The 21,050-nt window shown below is 39.4% G+C and overlaps 6 protein-coding genes across 26 annotated transcripts in view; 4 read left to right on the forward strand and 2 right to left on the reverse strand.

Annotated features, from left to right (window-relative positions):
- The window catches only part of LOC100141714 (uncharacterized protein), a 63,472-nt gene extending 48,613 nt beyond the window's left edge, over positions 1-14,859 (forward strand). For 6 of the 19 annotated variants that reach the window (XM_015980212.2, XM_015980208.2, XM_015980213.2 and 3 more), the window contains 14 exons: positions 6,807-6,936; positions 7,097-7,282; positions 7,388-7,496; positions 7,546-7,668; positions 7,721-7,839; positions 8,412-8,459; positions 8,680-8,736; positions 9,085-9,174; positions 9,419-9,481; positions 9,561-9,839; positions 9,889-10,105; positions 10,152-10,307; positions 10,352-10,463; positions 12,716-14,859. In XM_015980212.2, coding sequence (XP_015835698.1) covers positions 6,807-6,936; positions 7,097-7,282; positions 7,388-7,496; positions 7,546-7,668; positions 7,721-7,839; positions 8,412-8,459; positions 8,680-8,736; positions 9,085-9,174; positions 9,419-9,481; positions 9,561-9,839; positions 9,889-10,105; positions 10,152-10,307; positions 10,352-10,463; positions 12,716-13,822 — 2,796 coding nt within the window. In that variant the 3' untranslated portion in view covers positions 13,823-14,859. Of the gene's footprint in view, positions 1-6,806; positions 6,937-7,096; positions 7,283-7,387; positions 7,497-7,545; positions 7,669-7,720; positions 7,840-8,411; positions 8,460-8,679; positions 8,737-9,084; positions 9,175-9,418; positions 9,482-9,560; positions 9,840-9,888; positions 10,106-10,151; positions 10,308-10,351; positions 10,464-11,020; positions 11,071-11,964; positions 12,034-12,715 lie in introns of all 19 variants that reach the window. The other 13 variants (XM_015980223.2, XM_015980224.2, XM_015980216.2 and 10 more) reach the window with 13 other exon arrangements.
- LOC103313204 (neuronal pentraxin receptor) lies at positions 1,844-5,409 on the reverse strand. Its single transcript, XM_008195885.3, has 5 exons — positions 5,171-5,409; positions 3,036-3,209; positions 2,884-2,989; positions 2,571-2,779; positions 1,844-2,456 (listed from the first exon to the last, which is right to left on the reverse strand). The coding sequence occupies exons 2-5, from the start codon at positions 3,201-3,203 to the stop codon at positions 1,944-1,946; spliced, it is 996 nt and encodes a 331-aa protein (XP_008194107.1). The 5' UTR covers positions 3,204-3,209; positions 5,171-5,409; the 3' UTR covers positions 1,844-1,943.
- On the reverse strand, positions 14,701-15,809 carry LOC100141932 (pyridoxal phosphate phosphatase PHOSPHO2). The gene is made up of 2 exons (XM_001810743.4): positions 15,660-15,809; positions 14,701-15,610 (listed from the first exon to the last, which is right to left on the reverse strand). The coding sequence occupies exons 1-2, from the start codon at positions 15,807-15,809 to the stop codon at positions 14,870-14,872; spliced, it is 891 nt and encodes a 296-aa protein (XP_001810795.2). The 3' UTR covers positions 14,701-14,869.
- Positions 15,810-16,011: 202 nt separating this feature from the next.
- On the forward strand, positions 16,012-17,034 carry LOC103313202 (uncharacterized). Its single transcript, XM_008195879.3, has 4 exons — positions 16,012-16,261; positions 16,317-16,514; positions 16,571-16,771; positions 16,820-17,034. Exons 1-4 carry the CDS (start codon positions 16,099-16,101, stop codon positions 16,942-16,944), a joined length of 687 nt encoding a protein of 228 aa, XP_008194101.1. The 5' UTR covers positions 16,012-16,098; the 3' UTR covers positions 16,945-17,034.
- A 173-nt stretch (positions 17,035-17,207) lies between these two features.
- LOC107397968 (gustatory receptor for sugar taste 64e) lies at positions 17,208-18,606 on the forward strand. Of its 3 annotated transcripts, XM_015980228.2 has the most exons (8): positions 17,208-17,277; positions 17,333-17,521; positions 17,564-17,679; positions 17,733-17,858; positions 17,905-18,065; positions 18,113-18,269; positions 18,320-18,409; positions 18,461-18,606. In XM_015980228.2, the coding sequence occupies exons 2-8, from the start codon at positions 17,341-17,343 to the stop codon at positions 18,527-18,529; spliced, it is 900 nt and encodes a 299-aa protein (XP_015835714.2). In that variant the 5' UTR covers positions 17,208-17,277; positions 17,333-17,340; the 3' UTR covers positions 18,530-18,606. The 3 variants fall into 3 exon arrangements, with proteins under 3 accessions (XP_015835714.2, XP_015835713.2, XP_064212786.1); XM_015980227.2 differs by having other exon boundaries at positions 17,333-17,679; XM_064356716.1 differs by lacking the exon at positions 17,208-17,277 and having other exon boundaries at positions 17,314-17,679.
- A 76-nt stretch (positions 18,607-18,682) lies between these two features.
- Positions 18,683-21,039, forward strand: LOC658478 (uncharacterized). The gene is made up of 4 exons (XM_971056.3): positions 18,683-18,972; positions 19,577-19,666; positions 19,714-20,001; positions 20,054-21,039. Exons 1-4 carry the CDS (start codon positions 18,916-18,918, stop codon positions 20,201-20,203), a joined length of 585 nt encoding a protein of 194 aa, XP_976149.1. The 5' UTR covers positions 18,683-18,915; the 3' UTR covers positions 20,204-21,039.
- Positions 21,040-21,050: the final 11 nt, after the last annotated feature.

The following is a 21,050-nucleotide window of genomic DNA, read 5'->3' on the forward strand; positions in this document are numbered from 1 at the left end:
TGACGTCATCTTTCAAGGGGTTCTGCAAGGGATTAGCCATTCACGAGGCGAAATCAAGCACGAAATAAGGGAGAGGTGAATGGGGAGAAGCGGAAATGATTACGACGTGTGTTTAAAGAAGGTGACAAATCTTCAAAAACGACGAGAAATGGAATTTTCTTCTTGACTTTCGGCTCTGCTTACGCATCCGACGATGAATCATTCGGGGATTTATTGTTATCTTGCGCAAAGGAAATGATTTATCTCGATTTTCATTCGGAAAGAAATTATTCTCAAATTTAACTGTGTCGTGTCCTTATGTATATTATGATAAGAGATTATCAGATGTTAGTGCTAAACGACTAGTATCAAAATGTTTCAAGTTTATTTCAATCGTAAATTACACGTTCTTGTGCAAGATGTTATTATTACCAAACTCTCTAGGTCAATAGAAAATTACGCTATGGAATATCGTCTTGTTTGGGTGTTGAGATTTCAGGACCACGAACAATCTCATCACTATAAAAATTTCAAGGATCAAAACCTGACCCAATTTTATTAAAACGGTCTAAGCTGTCGTAATTAGAGATCGGATTTTAGGAAATTTTCCTAACACGCAATTTTTAAGGGCTTTTCTTAAAACTCGAAATAAATTTGTTTTGTTAAAAATGGAAATGTTTGACACTATGTTTGTTTTTCCTAGATTCCTAAATTGGTTATTATTCAGAATCTAATGTTTTAGTGTTTTTCTTTTTCAGTTCTATAGTTTTTTCAGTTTTTCTATCTAAATATTTTTTAGTTTTTTTTAGTTTCTCAGCCTTATTAAAGTTCTTTTGTCAGTGTTGGAACTTTTAATTTTTGAAAATATGCATACTTGAATTTTATATTGAATTATTTTTTTTATTTTAAGCACTTTTTGAATTAGCCATGATTTTCTAATAAATAATACAAAAATAATTTACGTAGAACTGTCAACATTGCAGTGTTCGCAAATTGTTAATTTTGATTTTAAAAATTTATTTATTGTTATAATTGTACCTAGTTGTTAATTTTTCTAAACCGACAGTGTAGATTCAAATTAGTCCTACTTTTCTAGAATTCTCACTTTTTTGTATTAAATTAAAAAAAGTGTTTTTTTTTGTCAAAAAAATTCTAATTATTTCAAAAACCAAGCAGAATCGACCATTTTATTCGCATCTAAGGCGAAATCCCGTTCTGTGAGAAAGACCAACCCTATAACTGGTTTGACTCGAGTCTTATTTGTCCTACGAATGAGTAATTGACCAATAAAAATATAAAAATCACCTCATACTTGTTTATCTGGTGCACAAAAAACTGCAAGACGATTGAAGCGTTTGTCATTGGATATCGGGTGGGAGATTGCACTCCCAACTGTGAAACGGACCAATCATAAGGCGACTAAAACTGCGCAAAAAACTGGTGTTTGATTATTTAGCAAATGTCGGCTAAACCATCTGGAATTTCGCTGTTTTCTAAGAAAATTTCAAGTTTTCTGTTACATTTGGGTTAAAAAATCGTGGATAAATTGTGGAGTGATTTGTTTTTAATAAAGATTGATTCTCGCAAAACATTTCGCAAGTTTTTCATCAAAAACTCAATTATTTCGCAAGATTCCCCCACAAAATTAAAAAAATTACAAAATTAGGTGAAAAATCTTTAATTTTTTTTTTTTAAACAAGGGCGATTGTTGCTCCAAGTGTTTTGTGTGAATCCCTCACTAGGCAAAGAAATGGTGACAAATTTCCCACTTTGGCGACATCTTTAATCAAACTCACGACATGACATATGAGTTATGTTATAACTACAATCCATTTACGAAAAACGCCCAAATAACACAAGACAATTTATTACGAAAATAATTTTATTTATTCACGGAAAACAACAACAACAACAACACTAAACCTACATTAAATACTGCATGTTCACCACACTCGAATAAATAATCACGTGCAAAATGGCTTTATATTCTTCAAAATGGCCCCTCCGAACACCCTAACCGGCGTTTTCGTCCAACTAATCAACACATCTTTGCCACTAACTGGCGCTCCTTTGCCCAAAGCACAATGATAGCTCAGTTCTACCAACTTTAGCCCTGTTGGTTTGGGCGAGTACTCTTCAATATCGTTGGCAACCCTTGCCCCAAAGTGCCCCCTTTTTTTGGGAACCACTTTAATCGCATGCGTTGGGTTGAAAAACGACCACATACTTTCAAAAAAGTCAAAAAGTTTCGGTTGTCGGTTCGGTTCAACCGAAAAGTAGCTTAAAACGGAGGGGATTTCGGTGGAGTAATGGCCGCGTGAGGGGAAGTCGCCATGTGACGAGTGGGAGGTTGGTGATAGGACGAAATTGAACCCGAAAACGTCCCCTTCGATCCCGTCGTCCAATCCCTTGTCGAAGTCCGTGTACTCCTGCCCCACCACGATATCGCCGCCGCCTTTGATTTTGCTGCCTCGTAACTGGAAGGATAAATAGTTTGCATTAAACAAAAAATTCTTTGCTTATTATATTAAAAATGCAACATTTGATCGGAATGAAGGTCGTGCGGGTGATTGACTCGATTTTGGTGTTACCTGAGGCGCGAAACCGCTCGATTTTAACTTTCCATTGAGGTAAAGTGACCAGGAGGCGTGTGACGAGGACCAAGACTGGCACACGTGGTACCAGTGGTTTTCGACAAAGTGGGTGTGGATTTTGAAAATTGGGTGCTGGAGGATTTCCAAGTTAATGTCGGTACCATGGGGCGAAATCCACACGCGGATAAGTCGCTCTTCCTCATGCTCTGCGAAAAAATCAAGCTGATGACAGCAAACGAGAAGAAAGTGTGATGTATGAGCCCGTTAGCAAAAAGAAAGAATTTTTCCAAGAGTCACCGTAAAAACTCACTCGAATATGAAAGTAGGGGATGGGCATAAGTCAAGTTGTGGCTCCTGACCCAGATGCAGAACGTATAGTCGCTCAAGGGTGGCACATGAGTTATGTATCGCAAAAACTGGAAAACGCACAGTCATTGGATTTATTAGCACAGTCACACTAACCTGGATGTAGCCTTTTTGCGTGAAAGACACCTTATGTATGGTGGTGTCGAAATGCCCGTTGTAATTTTGAACAAAGCTTTGGACGCCGCCGTTTCGTTTATTCAGCACGGCCTCGATCTCCCAAAGAGCAAAGCAACAAAAAAGTAGCGTGTGCTTTACAAATTCCATTTTTATCTGGAAGAAAACACGAGTTCTAATGATGTAATTTTTACACGATTCGTGCAGATAAGTTCAATGTCGCGGTCGTTTGCTGTGAAATTCTGGTTTGAAAGCTGCCATTGACACTGAACGAGAAAAGTAGGAAAAATTATTACTGCCACGACCGTTTTAATCGATTGTTCAAATTATAGCAATTTATTTCTCATTCTAGTGCAAACCAACTAACAAAAATGCCTAGTTCCAATTAGCCACGAAAAAGGAACTGTAATTAAGCCAATTATTGTGTTTCTCCATGAGCATAGCAATCAAATACATGAACCAAACACAAAAATTCTAAAGGGTGTGACTTTCTTTGCACTATAAGTATTTAATGTTTCCACAGCAATAGAGGAAGGAGACCAATTAAATTTAGCGGTTCCGTTTTCCTTTCCATAATTGGCTCAAATTTCTCATTCTTGCGCTTACGTAACCCACCCCTAGGATGTAATTGGTTGAATTGTCTATGCATGACTTGTAATTTTTTTGCTACAATGGCAATAATAAAAATTATTAACCAGTTACAGGTTTTTTATTTTGCTTTCTTTAAACTCCTTTTGCAAAATAGTTAGGATTTAAAGTTTGGTCTTTTGAAACCTTTATCAATGATGCCTCTTATTCAATACCGGGATATGTCTTTTCTGTATTACTACTTATTTCTCTTTTCTACAGAAAAGAATCCCAAAAAAATGTAATTATCTCACGAATTTTAAAAGATGCTGCCACAAAATATTTCTTCAGAGTCCTACTGATTGCGCCAATTAAGGACATTAATAAATCAAATAAACAACATACAGATTTATTAAAAATAATAAATTTATGTAAATTGCAAAAATTTTATTGTGTAGATTTTTCGATATATTGACGAGCAAAGAATGTTTCTTTTATAGAGATTAATTAAAAATATTTATAACAAGACGAAACAATGGTTTGGTTTCAAAATTATTTTTTTGAAATATTTTTTTATTATTTTTAATAATCTCATCAATATTCTGTTGTAAGGACAGAGTAATTTGTTGTCACTGTCTGGATTAAAGCATGGTCTGTAAAGAGGTTTACATTCATTAAGAAATGTAGAAAAATCCTGAAAAAATCACATATACGATGGATAAAAATCGGGTGTTTAATAGCAAACATAGATTTTAGATTCGCAGATTTATGCTGTCATATACTTTTAATTTAATTTCGCAGTTTCTACACTGATTTTGATTTCACTTTTGCATTTTTATGACGAATCCGAGTTTAAATAAATGTCTAATAAAGTGTCGAGATTTATGGCATCGATTAATAATAATAATAATTCCGCGCATTAACACGGCAAGTTCACGCCACGCATTTTCCGATGCCCTCATTACCATTCATTAAAAGCGGGTTCCCGTCCAGATTTCGGATAAGGAAAAAACAATTGCCGGGATTGTTAACACAAGAAAGTTCGTAATTTACATGTAAAGGAAGAAAATACCTGTCGTTGGCAAAAGTTTTCGACAAAAATGATAATGATTTTTGTTCCGTCTTGACCATTCACTTTTGTTTTGAATAATTAATAACGAGAGAGTTAATACAGCGGAAATTTTTCAAACGACTCATTAGCCGGAATTGAATGTCAACTCGACAATGTTCGAGGATCATCCTGTATTATTAAAATTAGGTTTGCTATTATTAATAAGTGTTTTTGTGGATCTCGTGCCTCGTTACTTCGGACATGAGTGAAAGTTGTTTATTATTATAATTTGGCGGACCGTCGTATTGTACGTGCGGGAATCCCTGGTAAACAAAACGCTTGATTTGGAAATTGAAAATCGGATTAAAAATTGAGAATTGTACTACAATTGCGTAAAAATTATGCAATTTATAACACTCGGGGTTACTGGTGCGTAAGTGAGCATCCTCGTTAATTATTTTGCGCAATATACTACTTTCATTTCAACTTCACTACTCACTTGAATAAAAAATCACACTGAAAAACACACTCTATTTTTCAACTAATCAAGCACATCTTAAGCTCTACCGCTTTGCTCGCAACCGAACCATGCTGGCTACTTCACTATACTGTGTGGTGAATTTTCTTTTTAGAAATGTAGCCGGTTCGTCCTCCTCCACTTTACTCTAGACACACTTCTCTTGTATAACAACTATTTGAATTGACAATTAAGGTCGTCGTTTTTGTAAGCCAAGTGCAGTTGCGGTTTTGTTACTTCATTAACTTAACTGTAGAAAATTGCACACACAGATGCAATCAATACGACCTCACGTTCTTTTGTCATGAATTTTTCCAAGAAAAATTACACTCGATTAGCGCGGAAAAATGCATACAGGATGTCCCAACGAACTTTCATAGCCAAGAACTTGTTAATGAACAAGAAATTCAATATTTATGAGCAGTTATGGCTAATTGTTGCAGAATGGGGAAATGAAAGGACAACTCTAACATAAAAACGCTTTATTTACACACACTACATGCAATACACCATGCGTAAAAATCGATCCAAGTGGCCTAGTCAAGTGATACCAACACATTTTTATCACTTGGGGCCACAACCAGCCAACGTTGTTTAAAGCACGAACGAGCGAAGCGATTGTCTTTAATAGCGAGATTATTAATAAGAAACAAACTGGTGGGCTTGTGATGATTTAGGTGCTGTGGCATTTGCTTTGCACCTGAGCGCACAATCCAGAACACGCTCCGATCCCAATTAAGTGGCTTGTATGACATTCTCGTTTGTTTTCAGGACGGTATAATGTTGGCTCGTTTAGAATCGTAGAGAGTGGAAGCAGGAACTGTTAATTGAGTCAGATGCAAAAACATGATTCTGTAACAGCAGCTTTGTGACTGAATCGATTTTTTTTATTTGCGGCTACCAAAGTATTACAAAATTGCTTGTGAAACTCCACATTCGCATGACACTTTTTACGAATTTTGTAGCGACTTTATGTATTTCCGTGAATTAAGTTCCTCGCCTTCCTAATTTGGCGATACTTGCGTGAAAGGTGCAAGTAAATAAGTATTCAGTGATTTAATACAAACTAATTAATTTCTCTCATTTAAATCGGTTATCTGTACCGTTTGATTGCTCGATTCCTGCTTTGGATTTTTTGAGGGGGTCACTGTGTCGCGGTAATTGAGTGTGACAGCTGGGCTCCGAAGAGGCTACCGGGTTAATAAGGAGCCCTTGATCTTGATTCTTTCCAGAAGTTAATAACTCGAGTTTCACTCATGATATTTGTTGCCTCGAGATGAAGAAAGCTTCATAATTGAGCCTAAACATTTTTTGCGGACGAATACTTTCAAAAGATGATTCCATTGCGTAAGTTTCTGGGTGGAATCTTTGGTGAAATTGGACGATCATTGGGTGTGCGGTAATTGGACCGCGTTTCCGATTTCGATGTCGTTACGGGTTTTGGTCTAGACCGACTGTTTCGGCGGTTTCACTTTTAATCATCAGAGAAACTTGAACGGAAACAGCGATCAAGTGCAATGTCAAGTCCCACGTTTTTAAATTTCGATGACATTTTAATGTTTTGGGGAAAACAGTTCAGTAATTTAGCGGAACTAAGTGGATGAATATATTATTTCAGGGCAGCGGGGGCAAAGCGCCGTACTACATGGGCTCGACGGCCAGTCTCCCCCGGGGCGCCGCCCTCCTGCGGACCTACTCGCCCGCCGTGGGCGCCCTGCCCGCCGACCGCCTCAAGTCGCTCCCCACAGGTAACCCCAGTCCTTGCAGCCCCCGCACGTCAGCACAGTGCATGGTATTAGTTAGCTTAGACGCTTGCCCAAAAGTCGGATTTTCTTCTTTCGCGAAAGAGGAAAGTCTGATGAATCACCATGAGTGTTTAATGGTAATGGCGAAGGTAACTTTTGAAAGGTGCTCCCCCCAAACCTCAGCGTGCGTACTCCGGTGGGTCCACCCGGTCAAGTGATGGCCCACCACGACCACCAGACCGATTCGCCCCCTTCCAAAGGCCTGCCAACCCTCTCTTTGCCTTACCAGGTGGGTCGCCACCCTCCGAAACATCCCAAAGGGGCTGCAGATTGACACAAACTGACCAAAGTAGAGTAGAGACTAAATTAGAACCACTGTAGAAAGAACTGGGTGTGATGTACAACTTTGACGAAACCGTGATAAATTCTGATTTTTTCTTAATTTTTCCAATAGATGGGTACATGTCGTCGCCTGAGAGGGGCTCGCGGTACGAGGACCCCTACTACAGCCAATACGCCTCAAGGTCGGGCTCCATCACCCCTGTCATAGACGAAGAAGTCAGGTAAACCCCCGATAATTTTTTCCACAATTATTACTTTTGTGTTTGGCAGTGACACAGAATTGCTGGACGATTCGTACTCCCTTTACGGGGTCAAGTTAGCCTCGGGGGGGCCTCGAGGAGGGCCCAGGTCCCCCTTTCCGCCTCCTGCTGCCGTTCCATATGACGCTACACGGTAAAGTTGTAATTAATTCGTGTTCAGTGAGTGAATTAATTGCGTTTTTAAGGTTGCGTGTAGAAAATATGGAGCGTCAACTTGCTAATTTGACAGGTTTGGTCCAGAAGGCACTCACACAAACTCCCACAACACATTTACAAGTACCAGGAAGGGAGAACTACCGTACAGGTATTTATTTTGTGATTGCGAGAGCGTGAGCTTGTGTTTGTTAATGCACTACATAGTTAGTATAGAAGATTTTCGATTTTGGGAGGATGAGGGATACGGGGGAGAAGCAGTCATTTCTCGAAAGCAGAGAAATCGTATTTTTGCACAGGATTTTATAATTGAATTCAAACGAAAATGGAATTCCGTGAAGAAGAATTATTTTTTACCTGTCGCTATTGTAAGCGAACATCTTTCTCTTCAGCCTCAGTGGGTGGAGAGACCATAAGGTCATCCGCTTTCTAGCATTTTTTAGAACAAATAACTCATTCCAGTTATGTAATTTTGTAATTATTTTACTGTTCAAATGCCCGTATCGCTCATCGCCGCTCAGCAAATTGCAATTTTGTAGAGAATCATTCACCAAATTGGATTCGAACCGAATTGGCAACTGACAAAATTTTCTTTATTCATTAGAGTTCAGTTCATGTTCTATTATACATGTAGCATCAGCGCCTGCCGATGGTGTTACTAATGTTGCGATGTGTGTGGTGCTTGTGAATAGTTTGTTGCTAACATCACCATTTCTCCTGCAGGAGACGAGTTCGATAAGAACTCCAGTTCAAGTTCCGCCTCTTTACCAGGTTTGTATTCACCCGCTTTTGGTCGCTTTTTAATTCAACTAACATCATCCATCATCACCGTGCATGAGATTTAAATTTTATTAAAAGTAAAAAAAAGTGTCAAACGACGCGCGAATTTTTTCTCTATTGGCAGTAACATACCAAGTTTTTATTGATTAGCCAGATTTTGTTATTGCAAGAGGTACATTTTAATAACACTCCGATTTGTCTATGTTGGCAGATGACTCGTACCTACGGTCAGACAGCAAAACGCCCAAATTGGGCAAAAGCGGCTGTCGTAAGTCCACATTTTTACTAAGCATGTCTTAGGAGTATCTCGATGTGCGATCTTTTCTCACTAGGACTTTGTACATAGCTCCCGCTTGCTGAGCCTGCCAGATAACTGGACAGGAAGGACATTTCTTCATTCGGCGGCCCCTAACTCAGACTTCTTCGGGCAGTTTCAAACGGTCCGAAAAAGTCTAAACGGGGCACCGTATCTAACCCCTTATCTCTCTCTAATAATTATCTCTGCTTCCTTCTTCAAACTTTCGAGACATCCTGCGGTAGTTTCCTAGAATCTCTCCCAGTCTTGTGCTTCCCGCAGCCACTCCAAAAGTTGTCTAAAAATGTGTGTCCTTTCTAGATAAGTCGGTTTCTTTCGAGAAATCGGTCTCATTCAGTGATGAGCCGCCCGACATGAATTCGCCGAAACAGCACAGTCCACAACACGCAGGTAACCCACTAACCCATCATTCAGGAATTAGCAACTTCACCCTTTTGATTTCTCTAAGTTTACATTATTTCCCCGATCGAAAAAAATGAGTTTCCATTCGATTTTGTTTAGTTCCGCACTCATTTTCTTCGACAGCCGCATGCCTTTCACAAATAAAGTAGGTATTGTGTCCCTTGATGGAATGGAACGCATGTTTGTATTTTTTCCCGACTAACTTAGTTCTTTGGTGTTTTGCTTTCCCTAGCGGATACTAAACCTGCCAAACCCGCCATTAAATCATCAACTCTTCCGCGGACCTCCTCACAGGGTAAGTGTTTTTTCCCTCGATTTTTCCATCTTGAAGACCGAATTAAAGCGAGGTTTTTCCTAACCTGGGTTTGATTTAGAGAGAGATCGTTTAAAACCGGCGCCTCCGCCAAAACCGGCATCCTTGTCTCCGGGACAATACGACGGAAGGCTTTTGTATCGCGACCTGCAGTTAACACCGGAAATGTACAACCAGTTGCGAGGCTTGCAAAAGAAAGCCAAAGATTTGAGAGCGGAAGTGAGGAATTTGAGGAGGATGTCGCAAGCGCAAGCACACTCAGTCAGAGAAACAATTAGGGACACGTTTATTAAAATTAGAGCGATGCTTTTAGCTGGAGGTGAACAAGTGTGGCAAGCCGGTAAGTCAGTCGTACCAACGCAAAATCGGGTCTCAATCCTCGAATTTAGGGATGGACCAAGAACGGGTCCGTTTGAGTCGAGAGGAAGACCTTTATAAACAAGAAATGCTACGTTTGGAGAAGGATTTGAGTGATTTAGAATCAACAGTTGAGGAATTGAGGGGTAATGTGATTAATAGAAAGACAAGGGTTAACATGTCAGATGTTGAAAACATGGCACTAGTCTTAAGTAAAAGCTCAAAAACAGTGGCCGATTTAAAATTAAGGTGAGTTGGGGGAGTTTGGAGAGTTGGTACAAGTTGTTGCTTGCAGATTTCCTGGCCTACAAGATGGGATGAAGACTTTCCTAAGTTCGGAAATGGAGAAAGTAATGAGGGAGGAAAAGTTCCTCAAGGAAGAGCCCGAACGGCTGGAAAGTGCGTTAAGACGGTGTAAAAAGCTCACAGGGACTCTAGTCACTTTAAAAAGGTTGGTTGCGTTACTGATGATTTTTTTCTAAGGATTTTTTTCAGACTTGCAAGTGTTCAAGAGCAACGGCTTCCGTGCTCGAACTCATCGACTGATGGTCGTCTCTCGCCCACTGTGACGGAGACGCCTCCCATCACCCCCACGTCATCAAGCAAGGTAAGTTAGCTGAAAAGTAGCTCGATGTCTAACCTGCATGTCTGTTGTGTCGAATCAATTTATACGCGGTGTAAATTGATTCAGTCATCAGCATTTTTCCGGAGAAGAATGCCTTACATTAATGGACTAATAAGGTGATATTCTTACAATGATGCAATAAGCATTTCCAATGTTACCTTAGCTATGACAACCCCTACCCCTTTCTGAGTCTCGGCCAATGTTCGTGAAAATGAGGATGCGAGCCGTCGGTTTTTCACGAATTTTGGCGTCGATTTCAACTTAGATTAGGCCTTTTCTTGCTGTAGAAGCATCTTGTATTCCCCCAACCCCAAGTCTCACTCAATTAACTAAACCATGCACATATGGAATCGCCTTAAACTCAATGTTAATGTAAGAAGCTTAAAGAGATCACTTGTAAATTTGTACACATTAATGTTCTAGATTTGTACAGATAATTCCGAAATGAAACGCGATTAAAGACCCCTCCTACCCCCACACTAGACACAAGCGAGCTAATCACAAAGCATTGAAACCATCTTTTTGTTGTCTTTGTCTAGTACGACTGGAAGTGGAGTTCTAACTTCAAGGAAGCTATAACCACTCACGAGTAAAATAATTCTCCGTTTATCAATAATGCTTGCATATTTATTTCTTGACTCGTACGTGATATGTTCTTGATAATGAACTGTTCATTGATTATACTTGGCTTGACGAGGATTTACTCTTGTAATTTATTGGTCTTTCTGCACTCAGCACGAAATTGAAACAACCCTTTCACGATCACTCTTTTCTCTTGCACTCGTTTGCTTCAGAGGTATCCTAGTATTTTTTCGGCGCGTGAAGACGTCCCCCAGGACGCTTTCACGCCGGTGCAACTGCTTCAAGGACCAATAAATTATGGACGTGAATGACGACAATTACCTTTTCCTTATAGTAAGGTGTCATTGGAAATGTCATAGGCCGGTCGGCCATTGCACCACCAAGTATTCAAGCCAGAAACCGGTCTCCTAAGCGTTTCTGCCTTGCCTTGCCTCACACAGTTCAGATGCTTTGATTTACTTTGTAGTCTATTTCGCTTGACTAGTTTTGGGACCCGAACTTTACTAGTACATTATGGCATTCTGTAGACGAGTAGACTTATTTTCTGAATGTACTTGTAAAGGTTGCGTAGCTTAGATTTGTCGTAGCTTTTTTTATTTGCTTATTTTGGAGGAGTTTTCACAGTAGTTACGAGAAATTTTCGGTTGGCCAACTCTAACCTTACTATAAGGGAAAGAACTTGAATTTGCATGCTTTGCCTGGTTATTGCACGCTGTCTTTCACCTTTATTTTTAACAGAATGTGTGAATTTTTGCCTTCGTGGCAATTTTATTATTGGTAAGATCTAAGAATCAGTCTTCCTGCATGCACTCTTTCTTCGGCTTTTGGTCCTTTTACATGTATTTTTGATTATATCTAATTGTTGTTGGTTTTTTATTTATTGATTTAGTAATTGTTTCAGTTGGACTCACCCCATAATCTGTAGTTGACGTGATTTTTTTTGCACAAAAATAAGTTTTGTTCTTTTAAGGTAACCTTTTTTTAGTTGTTTCTTCACGAAACGTCTACAATCTTCATAATAAACGCTCGCCCCTAATACAAAACTATGCACAATTAACATTTGCTTAAACTGGGAGAAAGTTGCCTATTGGGTTGGATTGAAAAGAACGTTTTTTTACCCCTTGATTCGAATCCCTACAAACTTTTTATATTATAGTGAATTATAATAAACTGCCTGGATTGTTTTGTTTTTTTTTTGTATTTTTCGAGTTCCCATATTATTTTACATAAGTAAATATCAACGCGTGACTCAAATTTTGCAATTCCAGTTTTAATAACGATAGACAATAATTGATAAATCCAAGTCTATTTTTTGTGGTTCTATAATTATTTATTTTTTATTTTTTAAATATTAACAAACATTAACAAAACTGACAAGGACTAGGTTCTAAAGCTTCTTGTCTCATACATTTTGTAAGCCAACTCAAACGTCAACTGCCTCCGACCTGATCTCGACCTAGTGAAGATTGTAGACAAGTTTTAATAATTTAATTATGAAAACACACAATATAGTAAATGTGTTTGCGATGGGCTTGCCTTTCACCTGACCTTAAGGTTTCTTGCTGTTTCTCTATATTGGTGTTTTAGCCCGAATTTCCCCGAGTGTGTTCGCGTAGCAAAGCCCCATTTAGTGATTTTGTAATTTTGTGCAGCCCCCTTCCGGTGCACGTGTGGGGGCGGTCGTCGTCGGGGGAGACTCCGTCAGCTCCAGCGACAGTAGCCAACGTCCGGAGAACGCACTCGACGCTCTGTTAGACGAGCTGCAGACCTTCTCCAAGCCCCCTAGCGAGGAGGAGCCGCCGCCCGCAGTGCCCGCCAAAGGCGTCGCCCCCAGCCACCCCCCGCACATGTCCGAGATCGGCCGGAAAGGCAGCATGGACTCGGCCACGTTCCTCCCGACCCAGAACCTGACAGTGAGCACCGCCACCGGCAGTCTGCGAAGACTGCACTCGTACCCCAGCGGCTCCGACACCGACAACAGCCCCCCGATCCAGCCCCAGAAGACCCTCAGCAAGCCGCCGCTGCCCGAACGCAACGCCGAGCTGTTGCAGCACATCACGGGGCGGCGCGTGCCGCCTCCGCCGCCCCCGCGCACCAGCTCCAAGTCGCCGCTCGCCTCCCCCACGTCCCCCAGTCTGCCGCCGCGCTCGCCCGCCGCCGGCTTGCAGCACATCCAGAACGTGCAGAACATGGTGGAGAACAAGCCGCAGTCGCAGTTTGAAGCCGCCACACAAAACCTAGGTTTAGGCACTTTGAGGAGAAACGTTCCTAATAGGTCTAGTCTCAAGGATAAAGCGCAAACGCTGCCAAGGAATGTGGGGTCGAATCTGCAAGTGCCCCCCGAAAACGAGGCGATCAGTGCCTCCAATAGCAGCAGTTGCGAGAGTGTCAACTCGCAGGATGGGACGAAAAAGTCGCGGAAGGAGGAGCTGGAGCAGAGGCACCAGGAGTTGTTGAAGAAGCAGAAGGCGCTCCAGGAGCAGTATGCCAGGCTGCAGCAGCTCCAAAGGGGGAACAACACGTTGGCGGTGGTGCCTCCCACTTCCGAATTGTTGAAAAAGACAGGGAGTGAGTCGAATTTGTTGCAGAAGATGGGGCTACAAATGACTACCTCACAGATCACCGGCTCGCTGACGAATCTTCCAAACACTACCGCTAATTCACTTAGTAAAAACACCTCGACCAATACCACGAATAGTAACAACGCGGAAGAACAGACCACCACGACTAATAAAGTTTACGAAACTGATATACTGTGACCAAGCACTCAAAGACGATTGCAATCTGTATGTTGAATTTGTTGCACTCGATACTCATATCACGACTGGATTGTTATTACTTTTCCTGTTTACTCTGATTGAATGTAGTCAGTGTTTTATAACGGTTAGGATTTTGTCTTTTCGATCTTAATATACTTATGAAGGCGCAATTTTACCAAACTACAATAACGGCTGTAATTTCGTAAAACTGCCCAAGGAACGTTCTAAAAATGTCACTTTTTGTTACCTATCACGATTTGTTCCGATCTACACTGAACTGTACATAATTACATAAAGATTGCAAAATGTATGACGCACTTATTGGAAAATTAAAAACACCACTAAATTCGTTATTGAGACACATTGTACATAAAATGTTAATTTGGATCGTTCCGGTTTTATTTAACTTGCAGGAACGTACAGAAGCACAGAATCCAGTAAAAACCTATCCTGTGAAACATTCCTGCGACAAAATTTGCACACAGAGAAAAGATTTTTGTGCTTCTGCACGGTGCACTGATTTGGACGTTGTTAAATATTGCTCAAAATATAATACTTACCATGTAATCAAAGATGTTGCACATCATACTTAACTGTGGTGTTTCCAAATGTTGTGATTAATTTGAACGGGATTCTTTTGGCTGCACTTCAGTAAAACATCCACAGATCCCCACCAATATTGTGATGAATCAGTTTTGCATTTTTATATATGTACTTAGAAAGCGCAAACGGTCCCTCAGCTGATAATGTTACTGTTAGAATTTTTTATCTGGCATAAGGCCTACCGGAAAATGCCAAATTTTAAGACTAACCGATCGTTGTACGCCCATAAATTCCACAGCAGTATTAAACAGAGTGAACATTAAACCAACTGAATGTCATCTTTTGATAATTTATTCGCAACATAGTCACAATAGAATTAAGCAAATTTCTATTTAAATGTAAATAATTTTGGTTGTTGAATGAAACGTGGTGGCTGCTAAGCATTAGGTGCCAATGTAATTAAAGTTGTAACTGAATAAAGTAATTAATACCGATGCGAGTCCGCTATTTCAACTGGAGGTGCTTCAAAATATCGTCCCCCGTCTCCCAAACGAAAATCTCAGCGAGGATAACGTGGGGCTTCCCTGAATTATCAAACGACGTTCCTTTTTGCGCCTTGGTGACGAGGTCTTGCAACTTGAAGCCTTTTCTCACACACGCAAGGTCGGACTTGTGGAGGCGCAAAACGGGGCAAAAGTCGTTCACCCCATCCCCTATGTACACAATCCTGTCGTAGACAACCCCCTTGTCACGTTGTTCCTGGACAAACTCATCCAGCACTGTCCCTTTACACAAATTATTCGTGCTGAGTTTGCACGCATTTTGATTATGGTAAGGGGAAATGGTCAGTAATCCATTTTCGATTTTCGATGGGTTTGTGAACACTTTAGTGAAACACTTGCTAACGTTGTTTTTTTCTAACCAAATCTTTATAAAATGGGCGTTAGAATCACTAATGATAATCAGTTCAAAAGCTGGGTTTTTGTGAAACTCCTCGATGAGGGGCACCATGCCCCCCACAGGCTTCAAGTTCGTTATTAGATTGTTTATTTCATCGATTGTCCGACCTTCGTGGTACAAAAGTTTGAAAATTGCTTGCATAAAAGCCGTCCAGCCTTCAGTGGAGTGGAGACTTCGGATTTCAACAGGAAGGTTGTCTTTGTCAGTTAGGGCTATGACAGCTGTGTCGGAGTTGTCGTCGAGGATCGTGTGGTCAAAATCAAACACTGCCAGGACTTTCATTTTCTAGAATTAGTTATTTTACGAGGGTTTAGCTCTGATTCAATGGACTTACAAGTTGGTGTGAAGGAGGGAAAATTGGGCGAACAGTGCTACGGAAAAGTTGGAATGTGGCTTTTTGACGATTTTTGTGTGAAACTGTTAGATGTTTTTGCGAAATATTTATTCTACAAGCATTTGTTACAGTCCGGATTATTGATGACATTTAGGTTATGTCATGTGTCATGTACGATTTTTTGTCGTAAATTTGACCTGAACGGTTCTGTTCGAGTTTTTAATTAATTTCCAATTAGAACAACCGCAAAATGTATTTATTTTTGTTTAAAAATTAAATTAAAAAGCATTCAAATCCGGTACCAACATGATATAACTGAGAAACGCAGAAGAGAATAGGAGAAACGTGAAATATCTCTAGATTTAAATTAACGTCAAGAAACGTCAAAACTCGAATCAGTTAGCAAGAAATCAAAAAAAAGATAATAAAAGTGATTAGAATGAAAGATCAAGATCAAGATTCATCACTCGAGGTCTCCTGGGTTAGTGCCAACGGGATGGAGGAAGAATTAGGCACAGTGGCATCAATACACGAAAAAAATGACCAAGAATTTCAAAGTCTTCTAGATGCGATTGAGAAATCGAATTTGTTTAAGATTCCAGGTAATTTTTTGAATGCTCTTTACGTAAAAAAGTGCACCAAGCCTGTTTTTCTTAGATCCGATTGAAAAAGGCCACTTTAACAAAGCCAAACAATTTTTTTTACATGAGCAACATAAAGTTACAAAGTCATTAGAAGCTGTTGATGATGAATACAAATCCCTGTTAAATCGAAAAAAACAACTACAGCATGATATAGAAGATATGAAGAAGAAGATCGAAAGTGTTAATGCAGAATTAGACGAATGTGGACAAAGTTGTGAACTGTTTTATTAAAGTTGAATTATTTAAATAAAATAAGGGTGGTTTTAGAGGCAGAGAGTGTTAAAGTGAATTACAAGCAACAACTGAAGGCCTTAACCGTCGCCAAAGAAAAGTATGAAAAGAGTTTCAACATTCTTTTAATTGCTGAAGAAGAAAATAACAATATCCTTAAAGCAACTATTAGTTTTGGCGAAAATAAAAATTTCCAATGTGTTTTATCAGTTAATCGTGAGCACAAAAAGATTTTGGGTAAGGGAAATTTATTCTGCGAAAACGCTTTTACAAATTCTTTTGCAGGTGTTGAGAGTAAATTTCTCCAGCAAAAAGAAGTGGAAGATATGATGGATGCGTATAATCAGACAAACAATGCTGCGACCTTACTGTGTACACTAAAAAAGCTAGCTTTAGCTAAATCTCATTGATTCTTTGTAAAAATACCACTGTAAATAATTAATTAAGCGAAATGTACTGTACATAGTTTTTTCATAAATAATTACCAGCAAAACATGTTATGATTTTGTTTCCAAGACACACAGAAATGGACAACACTCAAAAGTGGTCCAACTCCTTTAAATACGTATTTTTCCTCGCACAATGTTTGGCGTTATTGCCAGTTAATGGCAAACACCAGATTTATTCCAAATGGAAATCGCTTCACATTCTCTACAGTCTATTTGTTATTTTTGTAACGTCCATATTACTAATTTTTCAAATCGTTTTTGCAGTAACTCATGAATTTGATAGAAATGTCTTGAGTATAATATATTTATCACGTTGTAAATACGAGAAATGTCAATATATTTGTTGCAGGTTCAATAATGATGAAAATTTACAGCATTTGTGCGCTATTTTTAAATATTAGATTAGGTTCGAGATGGCAAAAAATTCACAAACAGTGGAATCAAGTCGATTGTGTCATGGATAGGCGTTATGGCCAATTAAAAAAAATCAATCTTAGAATAATCGCAATCTTGAGCGTTTACTTTGCTACTAGTTTAGGTAAAACTCGAACGTTATGCAAAATTTTCATTAAAGTTTTAGGCGCATTTGTCAACATTTTGAAGCTTCAAGGAACTAGTAATATTCTAGAATTTGAATTGTATTCATTCGTATTTAACTACGTCCCACCCAATTACGCAATGGCATTAATTTTTTTGGTACCTTAGTCTGATAAAATATAATAATACCTATCTTAATTGCAAATTTTCAGTTTGTGTATTTCATTTATTTCTTTTTGAGCAACTTTATTGACGTTTTTATCGCTTCGTTAAGCATGGCAATAGCTTTGAGATTCAAACAGATTAGAACTCGGCTTGAATTGAGTGAAAAAAGCCAAGTAATGCCCCAGTTACCACACTTGTAGCCATTCTATTGAAAAAAAGTTTGATTTAGGAATGACTGAATTTTGGCTAGAAATGCGCCGAGACTACGACCGCCTTTCCCACTTATGTAAAGAACTGGACGATGGCATAAGCGGCCTAATTCTCATGTCTTTCGCTTATAATTTATTCGAAGTGATAAGTTACCTCTTCCATCAGCTAATGTAATAATAACAACAAAACTACTCAAGTTTGCAAAAAATTATTTTAGGATGGACAGTCAACAAAACGTGGCGTTTTATTTCTTTTTCCCTTACATGGTTTTAAGACTTCTGGCCGTCTGCCTTTACACGTCCTGGATCAATGACGAGAGTCTAGCCCCAGTTAATATTTTAAATTCAGTCCCATCACGAAATTACAATCCCGAGGTGATTAATTTTATTTTTGCAGTACTCTGACTAATGAAATTAAATAATAGATCGGCCGGTGGCTCGTCCAAATGAGTTTCGATAACGTTGCCTTGACGGGCTGGAAGATGTTCAAAGTCACGAGGGGGATATTTTTGGGCGTAATTACCCAAGAAAAAATAATAAAAATAATTGTGGTAAACATGTTTTAGGTGGCCAGCATTGTCGTTACGTATGAGCTGGTTATCATGCAGTTTTATGGTTTTTCAGGAAAAACGTAAACACTCGATAATGTTTTTGCTATCTGTGTGTGTAAATAGGGCATTTTAATACAATACAATCATGTTTTGTGTGAAATACATAACTTTCATGGTCTTGTTTTTGTGTTGTGTTTTCACGCTTAATTTCCTCTTCTTGATTTGCAAGCTTTTCGTTCAGAAAATTTCAACGAGTTCAGAGATAATGCATTTGCGGCCATGAATTTTTTCTGTTCAAATGGTTCAAATAAAGTGTGTCCTAATTCAAACGACCCGCCCTTTTACCTGTCGAATAATGCGAAATCACGTGACCCACGCTGGGCGCCATTTCTTCGTATAAACAACGACCGGGACGGTGTTTGTGTGTCTTTGATAAATTGTGTAAAATATTGTGAAAATAGACTGTTAAAATGTCGGAAGTCGAAGCCGTTAGTGCAAATAACGCGCTACCAGAAGAAAACAGTCAAGTAAGTATGGGAAAAGTGCGTTTAATCAGAATTTCAACCAGCAATGTGCACGTAATATTGCCGTGCCTTAGACTGTGACGCGGTACGGTTAAACCCCTCCTACCGCCAACTCTCAATGCCACCGGTCCCCAGGCCGCTCACAGTCTAACCGCGCGAACGAATCTGTCATGATTTCAACATTTACGCCGAATTTACGCCACTTTTTAGCCAAATTTTACGACAAAAGCCCAGCCCCCAAGGGGGCACACGCCGATCGGTGCGTTTTTGCCCGAATTTTCGCCAAAATTCCGCTTTTATGGATGTACGCCATATTCGATCGCGGCAAGCTGAGACTTACGTCGTGGTCTCCATCTCTCTCTTTCGAACGATTTTCAATCAAACGTCACGTCGAGACTCGCATCACACGTTGTTTATGTTTTGGAGGGAAACTTTGAAAATTAATTTTCGCGCGATTTCCTCGCGTGAAAATTGCCCCAATTGGCCGTGTTGTGTGGTTTTGTACAGTTCATGTCGGTTTATCGTGTTTCGGTGCGTTCGGTTTAATTTAGCAAGTGTGTGATTTTCCCGCCAAAATCCGTTTAACACCAAGTGGGATTTTTCGCAGAATGAGAAAGGAGTCAAGACCAAAAAGGCGAAATCGTCGCGGTTATCAACAGTCGATCGTGCTAAGGAAGAAAGTGAGGCCATCACAAAGGTGGGTTTGTTGTGCCAGGTTTGGGGTGGTTTTGATGGTGTTTTTAGGGGATTGGTGAGGTCGAAGGGCGTCGTATCACAAGGTCGGCCGCCAAGGGGGTGACGGCGACTCCGCCGCCCCCAGCTAAGAAAGAGCGCAAAAGTCGCGGACGCCCCAAAAAGGGGTCTCAGAACACAACGGACGAGAGCGATTCGCACGATGAAAGCAAAGATGTGACTATGACTGAGAACGAGAGTCAGGCCAAAAACGACGATTCTAAAAAGGAGTCGCCCGTAGAAAATAACTCACACGAGGAGAAAGAAGAACTGGCGAATAATAATGCCGAAGCGACTAAAGTAATGACCAGTTGGTGTACGTTGTTTGTGGGTAATGTGGTGTTAATTTCAGGAAGCTGAAGCGACTGAAAACGGCGCGAAAGAAGACAGTGTGGATGCATCAACTTCGGGGGAGGAAAAGAAAGAGGAGGAGAAGAGTGAAACTCCGGCTGAAGATTCAGCAAGACCTGCTGAAGCAGCAGCCGAACAGCCAGCTGAGTAAATTGAGTTTGTTTTTCCTTTATTGCGCTGTAGGTTTATTGAACAATTGATAATTTTACCTAATATAACAAAATACTTTGAAGTTAAGTTGTGTTGTAATATAAATCTTCGGTAACTTTTTGTAATTATATCGAACGGTTAGGTTTGCGACCCAAATGATTACTGATAGGTCGTTTTTGTTCTGGTATCGAATCTAACGGTGATCGTTTGTGATAAGCGTTAACTAACCCGCAGTTAATTTTTTTAATAAAAAAAGATAGCATAGGAAAGTACATATTCACATATGTACCTGAATCTCTTTTGTCCTTGGATTTTTTTCAACGTTCGACAATTTCAGTTTTTTAGATCTTGATTTCATGGAATAATTGTTCAGTAGCGTTTTTTAGAGAAATATTTTCAATCATATGCGTAATGATTTAAACAAAAGTGTAATCCTGCGGGCACAGGACAAGAGATTCTTTTCTATTGTTTAGTTGTGTTGTGTCCTCAGTAAGATCGGTTATTAAAAAATGTAAATATAAGTGTAAAATGTAAATATTGAAATATTTACATAATTTAGAATACTTTTCTTTTGCACTTGTATACTTAGTTACACAATTATTTGACAGCTGCAATGAGATTGTTTTCCGTTATCATTTCGACAACTACATCCAAATTTTGTAAAGACATTCTTAGATTAGTTTTAACATTTAGTATGTTTTATATAAAGAATGAAATAGAACATGCATTAGTTAAATGTCGAATGTAATAACATAATTTCATATTCAATTTATAAAAGTAGTTCTGTGGGTATGTATGACTGATGCTATTTAAATTAATAAATAGGTATAAGAAAAAGTCGTTTTTCT

This window comes from Tribolium castaneum, chromosome 5 (genome assembly GCF_031307605.1).
Source record: "Tribolium castaneum strain GA2 chromosome 5, icTriCast1.1, whole genome shotgun sequence".
Lineage (NCBI taxonomy): Eukaryota > Metazoa > Arthropoda > Insecta > Coleoptera > Tenebrionidae > Tribolium > Tribolium castaneum.

What these genes read in the sequence shown, in the direction of transcription:
- LOC103313204 (XM_008195885.3), bottom strand. Translation starts at nt 3,203, where the DNA reads ATGGAATTTGTAAAGCACACGCTACTTTTTTGTTGCTTTGCTCTTTGG. An exon ending in TCCCCTACTTTCATATTCGA is followed by an intron (nt 2,780 to 2,883) that starts GTGAGTTTTTAC and finishes ATTTTTTCGCAG; the next exon opens with AGCATGAGGAAGAGCGACTT. An exon ending in CGAGCGGTTTCGCGCCTCAG is followed by an intron (nt 2,457 to 2,570) that starts GTAACACCAAAA and finishes TTATCCTTCCAG; the next exon opens with TTACGAGGCAGCAAAATCAA.
- LOC100141932 (XM_001810743.4), bottom strand. Translation starts at nt 15,809, where the DNA reads ATGTCATCAATAATCCGGACTGTAACAAATGCTTGTAGAATAAATATT. An exon ending in TCCCTCCTTCACACCAACTT is followed by an intron (nt 15,611 to 15,659) that starts GTAAGTCCATTG and finishes AACTAATTCTAG; the next exon opens with AAAATGAAAGTCCTGGCAGT.
- LOC103313202 (XM_008195879.3), top strand. Translation starts at nt 16,099, where the DNA reads ATGAAAGATCAAGATCAAGATTCATCACTCGAGGTCTCCTGGGTTAGT. An exon ending in ATTAGACGAATGTGGACAAA is followed by an intron (nt 16,515 to 16,570) that starts GTTGTGAACTGT and finishes GGGTGGTTTTAG; the next exon opens with AGGCAGAGAGTGTTAAAGTG. An exon ending in TGAGCACAAAAAGATTTTGG is followed by an intron (nt 16,772 to 16,819) that starts GTAAGGGAAATT and finishes ATTCTTTTGCAG; the next exon opens with GTGTTGAGAGTAAATTTCTC.
- LOC107397968 (XM_015980227.2), top strand. Translation starts at nt 17,341, where the DNA reads ATGATGAAAATTTACAGCATTTGTGCGCTATTTTTAAATATTAGATTA. An exon ending in AATTGAGTGAAAAAAGCCAA is followed by an intron (nt 17,859 to 17,904) that starts GTAATGCCCCAG and finishes ATTGAAAAAAAG; the next exon opens with TTTGATTTAGGAATGACTGA. An exon ending in CACGAAATTACAATCCCGAG is followed by an intron (nt 18,270 to 18,319) that starts GTGATTAATTTT and finishes ATTAAATAATAG; the next exon opens with ATCGGCCGGTGGCTCGTCCA.
- LOC658478 (XM_971056.3), top strand. Translation starts at nt 18,916, where the DNA reads ATGTCGGAAGTCGAAGCCGTTAGTGCAAATAACGCGCTACCAGAAGAA. An exon ending in TACCAGAAGAAAACAGTCAA is followed by an intron (nt 18,973 to 19,576) that starts GTAAGTATGGGA and finishes GATTTTTCGCAG; the next exon opens with AATGAGAAAGGAGTCAAGAC. An exon ending in ATAATGCCGAAGCGACTAAA is followed by an intron (nt 20,002 to 20,053) that starts GTAATGACCAGT and finishes TGTTAATTTCAG; the next exon opens with GAAGCTGAAGCGACTGAAAA.